The sequence below is a fragment of the Neovison vison genome, chromosome X (genome assembly GCF_020171115.1).
Source record: "Neovison vison isolate M4711 chromosome X, ASM_NN_V1, whole genome shotgun sequence".
In the NCBI taxonomy this organism is placed as follows: Eukaryota; Metazoa; Chordata; class Mammalia; order Carnivora; family Mustelidae; genus Neogale; species Neogale vison.
In genome coordinates, this window is record NC_058105.1 from 13,621,474 (window position 1) to 13,634,260 (window position 12,787).

Consider the following 12,787-nt stretch of genomic DNA (forward strand, 5'->3'; position numbering starts at 1 on the left):
GCCAACCAAGCGCCCCCCCAACCGCTAGTTTTCATGCCAGTTTCAAGTTGGGGTGGTGAGGATGCCGCATCTCTTCTCTATCACACAGACTGCACGTGAATGCGAGGGAAGGGCCCCCATAGCCATGAGCACGTGCACCTCTGCTCGCCACCTTCCACGCCCCTCTCGATCCCCGCTGTGCGGCCCGGGATGCCGGGCACCTCTCATGGGTGCAGGTGCAGAGCGCAGGTAGATGGCCCAAAGCTGGGAATCTGGGAAGCGGGAGAGGCAGGATTGAACAGAGCTCTTCAGGGATCCCAGAGACAGGGCCCATGAAAAGGAGGAAGGCCTAGACCTTCCGCAGATACTCCACCTACCATTAAAAGGAGAACGGACCTCGTAGCTCTCGTCTGTCTGTGCAACAATGATTTGTTTGAAAGGGTACACTTGCGACCTGTGGTTTTATTGCTTGTGACATGGGAGACTCCTCTCTCAGGCCAGAGGTATGGAGTTACCACAGAGAGCCACGGTCAAGATGAATTAGACACACACAGATCATTACTGTGGTCCTCAGCCCACAGTAGGTTCTTGGAGAGTAGGGGTCCAAAATGAATTCTTCCATCTGTGTCTTGGCTGAATGAGCCAACTTTACCACCTTCAGACTTTGGGTAAATCTTGTTAGCTTCTTTCAAGGGGCAAACGAGGGAAAGGTACTGTCTTCATAGAAAGATGACTCTCCTTGTAACTTCCTATCCCCAGAAGTAATTTGCAGGTGCCGGGTGATGTGGCGGGCCACTACCCCTCCGTGACACCTTTCTCATCCTCGGTTCATAGATTAGGCCTCTGCACCTTGCCCCGCAGTTCCAGGTTTTCTGGTGTGCGGTGGCAAGCACGCGTTAGTGACTTGCATTTGAGCAGTGAGTGTTGTCCAGCATCACTTTCCGACCTGTGCAAGAGAAAAAATAAGAAGCCTTCTCTGAAAGTCTTTGAAGAAGCAGACTCCTGGGTGTTGCACAGGACCCTCTTCTACACAGACAGACCCGATCACATTGAACACAAATCCAAATGACGAGCCTCCAAATTGCTGAAAGTGCTAGAATGTCTTGTGCACCCATCTTGGTGTGATTTCATCTTCAATAGGCCTCTTCCCTTACCACGGTTTTTTATTTGATCTACGAGGGAAGAGCCTTTCTCCTTTGCATGACAAGTCACCGGATCTCTGGGGAAAGTTTCCAGCATCCCCAGCCTTTGAATTTTTAGACAGGAGCTTGCAACAGCCCTTTAAAAAGATACAACCTACTAAGCTTCCGCTCCTGCTGACTACAGATACCTCCCAGATATTCCTCTTGGAGATGGATTTAGATCCTGTTCTGAAGTTATTACTCGGAAGAGCATGGCCGCAAATGAGAAAGTGCCATAGTAACAGAGAATATTTGCCCAGTGGGCACAAATTAATTCTAGAAAGCAGCCAGAAGACCTGGAAGTTTATTTTTAGAAAGCATATCTGATATCTGATTCCCCTCTCAAAACACATAGGTCAGCCATTCTATAGGAAAAACCCACATCCAGAGTTAATGCACATCATAGACAAGAAAAGACTGTTAGGGAGTTATTCAGCTAAGAGAAGTGTTCTTCCCTTGGGAAAAAAAAGGTTACTTTACCACAGACTTTTGTGAAACAGGAAGATTAAATCTAGTAAGATTTGAAAATTAATATGCTGGTCACACAGTCTCTCTACAGTTTGTCTTACAGAAAATGAAGGGTGTCTTCCGCTCCCTAATCACATGGCCTAAACAATCTGTATTTTTCTGCAAGGGGGTGGGTCACTCTAACACTGTCTTGAACCAGTTACGCAGCCTTGGAGACATGTGGCCCATCCATCATCTTACTTACAAATCGCAGCAAGTGACTTCCATTGCAAAACCCATTTGCTGACCATGTTTGGAACTGAATGAGGCCTTTGGATCATGTAATTTTTTAGTATCGTGACAAAAACAACAGCCCCTCTTGGGCTCTGTAAGGGATGCATTGTTTTTGTTTTGTCTCCTGCTTTTTCCTAGCTTATTTCAGTGTTTATAAAAATAAAACAAATCACAAGTGCCCAGGTAGCTCAGTCAGTGAAGCATCTGCCTTTGGCTCAGGTCATGATCCTGGGGTCCTGGGAGCAAGTCCCCACGAGGGGCTCCCTGCTCCGTGGGGAGTCTGCTTCTCCCTCTAGCCCTCCTCCCACTCATTTTCTCAATCTCTCTATTTTTCTCAAATAAATAAATACAATCTTCAAAAAATAAATAAAACAAATCACTTTGTAAAATTTGGCAGTCTGGGTAGTGGTCCCTGGTGTGAGACTGCTTTCATACAGAAATGTATGAAAATCCAGAAGAGGCCAATTGTATTGGACTAAATGAACTCCAGGCCTAAAATATGGTGAGATCTGTGTCCTGATTCTGTTTTAAACAGGCCATTGATTGACAAGGCCATATATATATATATATATATATATTTGTCATTTTGTTTTGCAAAGAATTGAGAAAAAACAATATTGTGCTGGCATTCCACTGTAGTCATATAAGGAAAAATCATCCCATATCCATTTTCTTAATTATAATTTGCATTTCTTTACAAAGGGTTGCTAAGTGGCATGCGTACTTGGAAGTCATTTGGTTGCATGGTATTTCGCGAGGCCCATTTGGAAGCATTTCATTTCTTCTGCGCTGTGGCTGGAAGCACCGCAGCCTTTGCAGACTGCCGCAGACAGAGATGAAAAATGAAAGGAGGCTAAACAGTTTTCTGGGAAGCAGGCTCGGAGGAAAGCACTAAACACAAAGTGTAATTCATGGGCAGTCCTAATTTGGGGGCAGAATTTATTTTCTCCCATGTTAATAAAACACATAAAAGCAGAGCCTTTATAAATGGATTCGGGAGAGAAAAAAAAAAAAAACCTTGGAAAGAAACGAGAATGTATTTATTTAGCCCTGGTTTTCTGGCCATGTATTTTGAGAAATCATCCCACATTTCATGTTTAGAGAGCTGTTTTCACACACCTCATCTCGCTGGATCCTCGTACAACAATCCAGGCAGGTCAGCAGCACTGGTAGTCGCTCCCCACCAACCCATTTGAACAGAACTCAAGCTGATAGAACTTACTTGAAATGTTTGGCTATTTGCAGACCCAGAGGGCAAGAGTAGAAGTTCAAGGCCCCTATCTTGGTTATTAGCAGGAAATCTCTTACTCTTGCTGCTTAAGCACTGTTATGTCTTCATTATTCCCTCTTGTCTTCCCTTTCCCTCCTTCCCTCCCTCCCCCTCTCTTCCTCTCCTCCCTCTCCAGTTTTTCAAGTTGAAAGTGTCTGTCGGCCCCCTTCCTCCCTGGCCTCGCAGGCAGGCTCTGACTTGTCAGCATCTACTCTACACCAGTCCTTTACGCTGAGCGCACCACACTTTGCCCTTTTCGGGATTCATACTCGGGAGCTTCCAATCTCCCTTCCTATGTTCTTCCCATCTTTCATTTATTTATCTCATTCTATGTGTATTGATCATGGACCGTAAGCCAGGCCTTATGCTAGGAGCTGCCCTCAAGGATCTCACAGTCCAGAGGTTGTTTGAATGAACAAACCACTGTCTGTTTATCATGAATTAATAATTTTGCTCAGCTACAGTGTACCAGGTGAGAATCGATTCGCTCTCCCCCAAACTCTCCCTTCCCGTTCTTTGATCTTAATAATAATGAAGTTCATTCACGTCAAATGTACCGTGGGAGAGAACATCAAAGTCCTGAATATAATAATTAATCCTGGATTTTGAAATCACTGGTCGAGGGGAGACCTATAGAGAGAATATAGGTAGTTACAGCATCACCTTCATGGGTCCGACTTGTATTTTAAGAATCTATTTTTGTAAATCTTTTAACGGAGTCAAAAATCTAATTTTAATTTGCATATTATTTTCATTAGTCCGGGGGATAATTGACGGGCATGAGTCAGACGTGCCAAAGTAACTGCTAACTTTAAATCTAGGAAATTAATTGTCGTCCGAACATGGCTCAGAATTCAAAGAGTGACCCTGGCTCTTGGCGGTAATTGTTAAATTAATTGGATTGTCAGGCTACTGAAAATGTGGCCGGAAGACAGGACCAAGCAAGAGGATTAAAGGAGAGATGAGTAGTTACAATATGTTTATAAAACCCGCTGAAAGGAAGAAGTTGTTTTACTACATTCATTTTTTTAAGTGTCTTTAAGAGCCCACTCATGTATCTATAAACTGTGTTGGTTTCCGTGTTCTCTGGCGCCTGATTTACAAAGCGTTATGTGTGAATAAGACAGAATGTATTGGGAAATTCTCCTCTAGAGCAGGACGCGTGCACTTAGCCCGTCCATATGTGAAGGGCTACCCAGGATGTGCGACGCTGCTGTCACCAGCTGTGTTCAAGTCCAAGGGCTTCGTGTTGCCATCTGAGGTATGGATGACCTCAGCAGACTGTTACTCTCATTAGATCCGAGGGAACTCATGCGGCCCGCTTAAAAAATATTCCTCTCCAGAGAAATGCATTAAAAGGAAGTACAAACAGGATACATGGCGATCCTCAGAGCCTCAGCACCCGCTGAGGGTCACGTCTCCTGCCTGGCCCCCCTCGGCCAGACCCTGTCCCAGCCCACGCTGCTGCTGAGCCTGCGGCACCCTCTCTGTCCTCAGCTCTCAGTATCAGGGGCAGCCCAGGGTGCAGTTGCTCCTTCTGACCCTAAGAGAAAAGGGCAGTTTACACAAGTCCAAAGCCATTTGTTCCTGGGGCAAAGCTGCCTTGCAGCCCGCCGTTGGATCTGGGCGTTATTTGCATATAGCCCACGTCACCGCGTGGGTATGGCGTGAATCCCTTTGCCATTGCCTCTGCCTAGAGGTCATAAGCCCCCGTTAGTGGTGGCGAACCGTGACCATTTGTGACTCTAAGTAATCTCCAGTACGTTCTGTGAATGTGATGGGGAGGGTTTCAGATGTTTTCTTCTCATCAACGATATTTCAACCTCCAAAAAACAATTTTGCCCTTAATAAAGTGAGTACACTGGTAAAAAGAAGTGTTAGATTTTGCTCCTGGATCTGTTTCAACATAGATCCTTCTTCCTTACCCAAGATACAATCATGGTAACTAACCAGTATGGATTCCTTAGATAAAAGGGTTCAATATCCACTGAGAAAAGAACTAACCTTGAACTTCAAGGAGAACAGAGATGATGATACAGAGGAGATTTAAAGACAGATTGATTATTTCATGAACTAAAAAGATGTTATTCCTCTGGGAAAAAAAAATACCGATATGTGCGAGAAACAACTTTTAGGAGAAATCAATGCATAAAAAGTTCTAAGATATAAAGCCCCTTTGCTTTGGTTCTCATGCAGGGAACTTCTTAGAAGCCACACAGGGAACGCTTGGCATCTTTTGAAAGCTCTCGTTCATTTCTCATGATAGCAGATTTTTATCTACTGCATGTGAGATCCAGCCTCTGTTTCACGTCTGCCGCGTGTCAAGGCCACGATGGTACCTTTCTCAGGAGCGCTCCTGTCAGAGGAGGCTGATTCCTCACCACACATCTGCCGGGCATCCTCCGGATAGGGCTTCCCCAAGAGGGTCAACCCAGTCAGTACCTGTTATTTTTTGTGACTCACTGCTGAGGCACAGAGATGCACCCGTACCCCTCTTCCCTTCGCTAGTCTTTCCTGTGTTGGGTGGGATGTTCACATTCTTCCACACTGGATAAAAATGAAGCCTCTTCTGCCTACTCATTCCAACACAGGATAAAATGACAGTGTCACACACAGAGAACAGAACACTCCTCTGGTTGCTTCAACATTCTTTTTTTGGCCTCGTTTTCCTCTCTACTGAGTTTCTGAGTCCAAATTTAGTGGTGATGACTAAGAAATTGCCAGGATGTGACAGAGCATTCAGTTCATTGAGTCCCTTCCTTGCCATTTTTCAATAGTTGTAACAATCGCCAAGTTTTTCCTCCTAATGTTGTAGGTGCCAGTATCTGCGTAGTGTCTGTTATTCTTAACAGATACACGATCGCTCATACAGGCTCTGTCCATGCACTGACAGCCTCCTTCTGCAGACAGCCGACTCCATATGGTATTAAGGAAGTTCCCTGCAGACTTTTTACTGGTTGGTACTTCTGAATCCTGGAGTTTCTCAGGCTTAAATCTGGATCTCTGAAATCCAAACCCTGTAAACAAGAGCGGAGTGGTCCACCACACGCTAGGCAGCATGACCGGTCCTTTGAGAGAGGAGAAGGGGGGGTTCAGAAAACAAGACAAGTTTCCTGCCATCTGGAGCCGCTCCTGCAAGGCCTGAGCCCCGGGGTGAGCGAGAGGTGTCTGTTAGGGCTTAGGGGAGCATAAATCCGCATAGAATCGGTTCCCACCGAGGGAGATCCTCTATCCGAGCTTGGCCCTGAGGGACACGAGGAAAGCCAGCAGGCAGGCAGAAGACTGACACTCTAATAAGCAAAGGAAATTAGTGGCCTCTGGAAAGGCACAAAGGTGCACATGACCCTGTGGTGGAGGGTGAGGCTGACATCTGGGTAGTGACTGAATCATAGAGAATTTTAGGTGCCGCATCAAGGAGTTTTTTAACCGTAAAACCAGGCAAAACCATCAAAATTTCCTAAAGGGGATGTCACTTTAGCAGGGAAAGGTGCTAGCAGGAAGGGAGAGGCCGGAGAGGAGGTCAATTACAGGCGGCCAGCGGAGAGCGCCGAGGGCACCAGCGGGAACAGTCGCAGTGGAGATGGAAGGTAACGATCACGGCTGGAGGGATTTGTGGATGGTGAATTTCAGGGTCCCCGGATGTTTGAAGCAGGAGCAGCTACCAGGGTAGGATGGTGGGCGATAATGACTGAGACAGGGGAGACACGGAAGTGGGGGTTCGAGCGACTGTGGCTCCTTCAAATAGTATCCTTCCCCTCTTTCTGTTTTGAATTCCTACCCACCCTTCAGAGCTCACCTAAAATAACACCCTCTCCGTGAAGCCTGTCCCTCCGCAGTGCCCCAGTCAGAGTGAAACTGGGCTTCCTCCATTCTCATGAAACACCTCCTTTGTGTCCCCCATTCTGTACTTGGTGGCAGCACACCTCGTGTCCAAGTCTTCCCACCCACCATCTGTATTTACACACCTACACAGAATCACTCACCTCCATCACACATGCTGCTCACCGTATTATTAATTAATTAATTAATCAATTTATTTATTTATTTTTAAAGATTTAATTTATTCGACAGAGACACACAGTGAGAAGGAATACAAGCAGGGGGAGCAGGAGAGGGAGGAAGAAGGCTCCCCACTGAGCAGGGAGCCTGATGTGGGGCTCGATCCCAGATCCCCAGAATCATGACCCAAGCTGAAGGCAGAGGCTTATCGACTGAGCCACCTAGTCGCCCCCACCATATTTATTTTTGAATGTTTTCTGACTCTTTATAAAAGTAAAACTCACCCTCTAAGGATGAGATTTTTTTTGCCCCCAAATGGTGATTTCTGTTTTTTGTTGTTGTTGTTGTTTTTCGATTTTATTTATTTATTTGAGAAAGTACAAGCAGGGGGAGTGGGAGAAGCAGACTCCCCACTGAGTGTGGGGCCCCTTGTGGGGCTTGATATTGATCCTGAGGCCTGTGCTGAAGGCAGACACTTTAACTGGCTGAACCACCCAGGCGCCCCCCACAAATGGTGATTTTACTCCCAAAGAATTTCAGCAACGTTCTACCAACTATCCTCATCGCTAGAAGAAATGTGGAGACTTCTGGTCACATTTCTTTATAGGCATACACTGGATTTCCCTGTTGAGAACCCCACAAAAGGGAGTCTTCGCAGCCCGTAAATGGAACTTCCTACATGGGATCGTTGCCTTGGAAATACATTTCTTCTTGCGCACGCCGAACTTGTGTGACTCTTTGAAGGAATTACCGAGTATGCCCCTAGGCTGAACTAACCCCCAGAGATGACTCCAGTCAGTGTCGCAGAGGCCAGATGGGGAGACTTGGTGAGCTTACGGAGTGAAACAGGTTTTGTGGATTCCCAAAAGAAAAGAAAATGTGGCTTAACTTTCAGAGAAAGGCTGCCCCATATGAGGAACCAATCCGTCTTTGCTGAAGTGACTTGAGATTGTGAGAGAACTTCAGATTCTCTTGTGTAGATAGCGTGCATCGCTTAGACTGACATCTGATGTGAAAACAGAGGACGGTAGGACCACAAAGGCATGGTTCAGAAAGGGCTGGTGTCCAGAAAGCAGATGGTATTTTACAAGGTGTTTTTCTTTCTAGGGTTTTATAAGCAGTTCTTCCTGATGAGCATCTCAGCAAATTAGCAAATATCTAAAATGGCTTCCTTGGTGCCACTGTCACATGGCGTTCAGCTAGCATTCTTCTCCTTGTCTCCCACTGCGGATGGACCCTCCCCTATTCCATGGGCTCCTTAGAGATGAGAATCTGCTGCTCATTTCCTTTGGCTTACAAATGGCCACTTTTAATGGCTGTTTATTTCATACACACAAATCCACAACACTTGAAAGAAGGCTTTGGGTTTTTTTGTTTGTTAGTTTTGTTTTGTTTTGTTTTCTGTAATAGTCTGTTGGATCAGGACCCCTTCATTTGTATGGGCAGATCCAGAGAAAATATGGCCAAGCACATGGCAGAAATCCCATTCCAGGATTCAGAGTCCCCTGGGCTACTCTCTCATGTCTGCTTGTGGAATTACTGTAAATTCCTTGCTTCTCTATCGATTTGCTTGTAAACATTACTGTAAGACAAGGAAGAGGTGAGGGGAGAATTTTTTTTTTCTTTTTTAAGTCAAGGTCCAGTGATTAAAAAACAAATCGATTTGGTTTACCTAAAAGCAAAAGGTCGCCTTTCTTTGTAGCATCCCTCTAGAAATGCAGGCAGCCACTAACGTCACAGGGTAACACAGATTTCAGCCTCGGGCAGTTGACAGTTATAGCGCATGGTAACTGGAGAACCTATGAACATTAAGTAGAAGGACCAAATGTTTATTTTCTCATGTTTAATTCCGAAGGGAACAAAGTTTCGTGTGACAGCTTTATACTGATCTTTCCGATCCTTAGCTCTTGCATTTGTCCAATATATTGCAGTTATGAAGCTCGTAAGTTTTCCATTCTCTTATTACAAAGAGAGCTAATCATTGATCAGGGGCACTTGCACTTAGGGCTTTTTCCAAAGCATCACGTGAATTATATGTAGTTATATATAGGCTTGGTTTCCAGTGGTAATAGTTTATGCCATTAAAATAGAGCGCTGCTGATCATACGGGCTTGAACAAAGTCTGTCCTGAGCTCCTAAAGGTCAATAGCTCATGGTTCTCCATGAAGTTCAGAGCTATAAATATTGAGCTTTGGTTTATTTACTTGTCTTGCCAGGAACATTTTACACCTGAGTGCAAATTCAAAGAATCGGTGTTTGAAAATTATTACGTGACATATTCCTCGATGATATACCGCCAGCAGCAGTCCGGCCGAGGGTGGTATCTGGGTCTGAACAAAGAAGGGGAGATCATGAAAGGAAACCATGTGAAGAAGAACAAGCCTGCAGCTCACTTTCTGCCCAAACCACTCAAAGGTAAACTTGATGTGCTAGGAACTGCAGATTGGGCGAGTGCCCTTACTTAACGCAATCCTTACCATCATGCTTCGCTTAAGTGGAGCGTAATTCTTCCCCATTAAAGGCAATTATATGGAAATTTAGTAACGTTTTATAACACTTAAAACATGAAGCATTGACAATAGCATCTAATCTTCCGATTTTAATGTTCCCATAGTACATGTATAGATAGTAACACCTTGCTCTCGTGGGGGCAGCTTGAATGCTAACCCAGGACAGCCAAGAACCCCAAATCTTGCCAAAACGGTCCCTGGACAGAAGCACAGATGCTCAGATGTATGCATGCTTAACACTTAACCACAAAGCTCCTTGGGCCCCCCGGAAGGACCCAGCGATATTGTCCCAACAGTTTCCCAGTTTGGCCTGTGGTCATTATTGGCAGATGAGTAGCCAGTTGGCAAGGGGAAGAGAGAGCAGTGTGCAGAAGATAAGGGTGTTACAAGTAGCTGAGACGTGGTAGAGATGGGCTTGAGGATGTGGCCAAAGCAGAGCGAGACCTCCAAGAGGTCATTGGCTTGGAGTCCAGAACCGAGGCGAGAGTAGCAACAGACGGTCCAATCGAATCCACGTGGCACAGCTCAGAGGCCTGTGTTCTGTGGCCAGACTACCTGGATTGGAATCCCAACTCCCCTCTGTCCTCACTGGGTGAGTGTGGCTGGATTACTGACCTGCCTGTAAAATATGGATAGAGCACCCAAGTCATAGGATTCTTGGGGGATTAAATGAGGTAATGCACCTGAAGCACTGAGCACAGTGTCTAGCTCGCTGTGGGTGCTGTGTCAGCTCGTGGAGTCACTCCCAGCGCAACATGACCACGGACCACGTATTGCATTACGACTTGCACTAAATATTTATGCTCTTGGAGAGTAGCCTTTCGAGCACGATAAAAACTAGTGTTTCCAAATGTTTTACATTTGAATATTTGGCTTGCACAGCATGCCGTAGATTATATTTAAACTTCCAAGAGCTTTACTAAAATGCATTTTTCATTAATGCCCTCATGTATAGAACCATAAGTGATGGGAATGAGGCATTAGAATTCTTTGCACGCTACTGCACCAAAGACTAGATTTTGCTCAAGCCGAGCCCGTTGCTTCTCAGTAGAATCCTCAGAAGCAGCATTCTCCGTGTTCAGCCTAGAGCAGGGAAGCCGAGTGGCCAGAAGACAACATGAGGGCCCACGCAGGGTGTACACTCGAAGGCCTCTGACCCCGTGTTTCTCTGCTTTCCAGTGGCCATGTACAAGGAGCCGTCACTGCACGATCTCACGGAGTTCTCCCGGTCTGGAAGCGGGACCCCAACCAAGAGTAGAAGTGTCTCCGGCGTGCTGAACGGAGGCAAGTCCATGAGCCACAACGAATCAACGTAGCCAGTGAGGGCAAAACAAGGGCTCTGTAACAGAACCTTACCTCCAGGTGCTGTTGAATTCTAGCAGTCCTTCCCCCCAAAGTTCACAGTCATCAATGACGTTCACCAAATAGACAGGCAGAGTTCACTAGTCTCTCTGCCGTGACACCTTCTTACCATCCATACTAACGCCCCATAACTTCTATTGAGCTTGTGCAAAAGAATGCCAAGCTTTGTCAGTGAACTAAATCCTGGAGAAGGACTGCCCAATTTTCCCATGATCTCACCTGTGCTTTGGGGATGACAAGCCAAAAACATTTCACAGCACTAATGCTGATCAAAATTTGCTCTCCAACCAAGAAAATTTAAAAGACCACAATTGCTCTTCAAAAACAAAAACAAAGAAAAAAATCAAAACAAAACAAAACAAAACTAACTGCTTAAATGTTTTGTAGGGGCAAACAAAATTATGTGACCTGTGTTGTTTTCTTGGCTTAATGTTTTCTATCTACGCTTGATTCTTTACTTTGGTAATAGTGCAACTTTATGATTTCTGAAATTCAATGGTTCTATTGACTCTGAGTCACTTAATCCAAATCAACCAAATTCAGGGTTGAATCAGAATTGGCATCTCAGGCTCAAGGTAACAGTGTTCTTGTGATTCTACCTTTTTTTTTTTTTTTAAGAATTATAGCGTATTCTGGTCAAGTTCTTGTGCTGTATTCCGTGCATAGAAATTGAGGTGTATTGTCAACCCCAGTCAGTAAAGATTACTTAAAAGAAAAAAGATTATCCTCAAGTGTAGATTTCTCTTAATTCCATTTGTGTTATCATGTTCAACTATTGTTGTGGCTTCTTGTATAAAGACAGAAACTGTGGAGCTGTGACGTCGTCTTTTGTGTTGTTAAAATAAGAAATGTCTTATCTGTATACGTACGAGTCCTCCCGTCGTTGTATTTGGCATGTGAATATCGTGTACAAGGAAATGTTAAGACTGGTTACGCCTAAACAACATATACTTATACTTGCTTCTGGAAAAGTGTTTAAGACTTAGCTAGGTTTCCATTTAGATCTTCATATCTGTTGCATGGAAGAAAGTTGGAATCTTGGCATAGAGTTGCATGACACGTAAGATTTCGTGCATTAATAATTGTTAAAATCTGTGTTCCAAAAGTGAACATAGCATGTACAGGCAGTTTTCTGTCCTGTGCACAAAAAAAAGTTAAAAAAAAGTTGTTTAATATTTGTTGTTGTATACCCAAATACGCACTAAATAAACTCTTTATATTCATTCAAAGAAAAATCCTTCAACGTGTATTTATTGTTTGTCCCATGCCATTAACTGTCATAGGAACTGGACCTAAACACTGAATTGTGTATGTAAGGTCACTGCCTTCAGTCTACAGTCTAGGGATTCATAGTCACATGAACGCTCTTGAGAGTGTGTCTGTTGTGCTAGATCTTGGACTTGGACCTCAGACTGGAATAGAGAATTCTCATTCCCATTCAGTGATGGAATTGTACAGATGACACCCATGTTCTCGTATCCTTTCTGCCATTCACACCGTCCGTCCCCCTCTCCAGCGCTCATTTCTCTCAGAGGAGGGAAGGCACAGGATTAAATACTTGCGGACCCTGAGCGGAATCCCTCAACCGCCCCCTTACTGAGTCCCGCGAATTTTCAGTTGGTAGAGAAAAGTGATACACTGTCTCCCTCTTGCTCAAGGACTTCAGGGTTTGGTTATTGACTATTTGGGTCGCTGCTTTTGCTTTCTCATCCTTCAGAAATAGCTCAGGTCTGCTGGCAATAAAC

General features: G+C 44.8%; 1 protein-coding gene across 2 annotated transcripts in view; it reads left to right on the forward strand.

Moving 5' to 3' along the window:
* Window positions 1-12,277, forward strand: part of FGF13 (fibroblast growth factor 13) — a 191,896-nt gene extending 179,619 nt beyond the window's left edge. For both annotated transcript variants that reach the window (XM_044235208.1, XM_044235209.1), the window contains exons 4-5: window positions 9,387-9,585; window positions 10,860-12,277. In XM_044235208.1, the coding sequence (XP_044091143.1) occupies window positions 9,387-9,585; window positions 10,860-10,996 (336 nt within the window). In that variant the 3' untranslated portion in view covers window positions 10,997-12,277. The remainder of the gene's footprint in view (window positions 1-9,386; window positions 9,586-10,859) is intronic.
* Window positions 12,278-12,787: the final 510 nt, after the last annotated feature.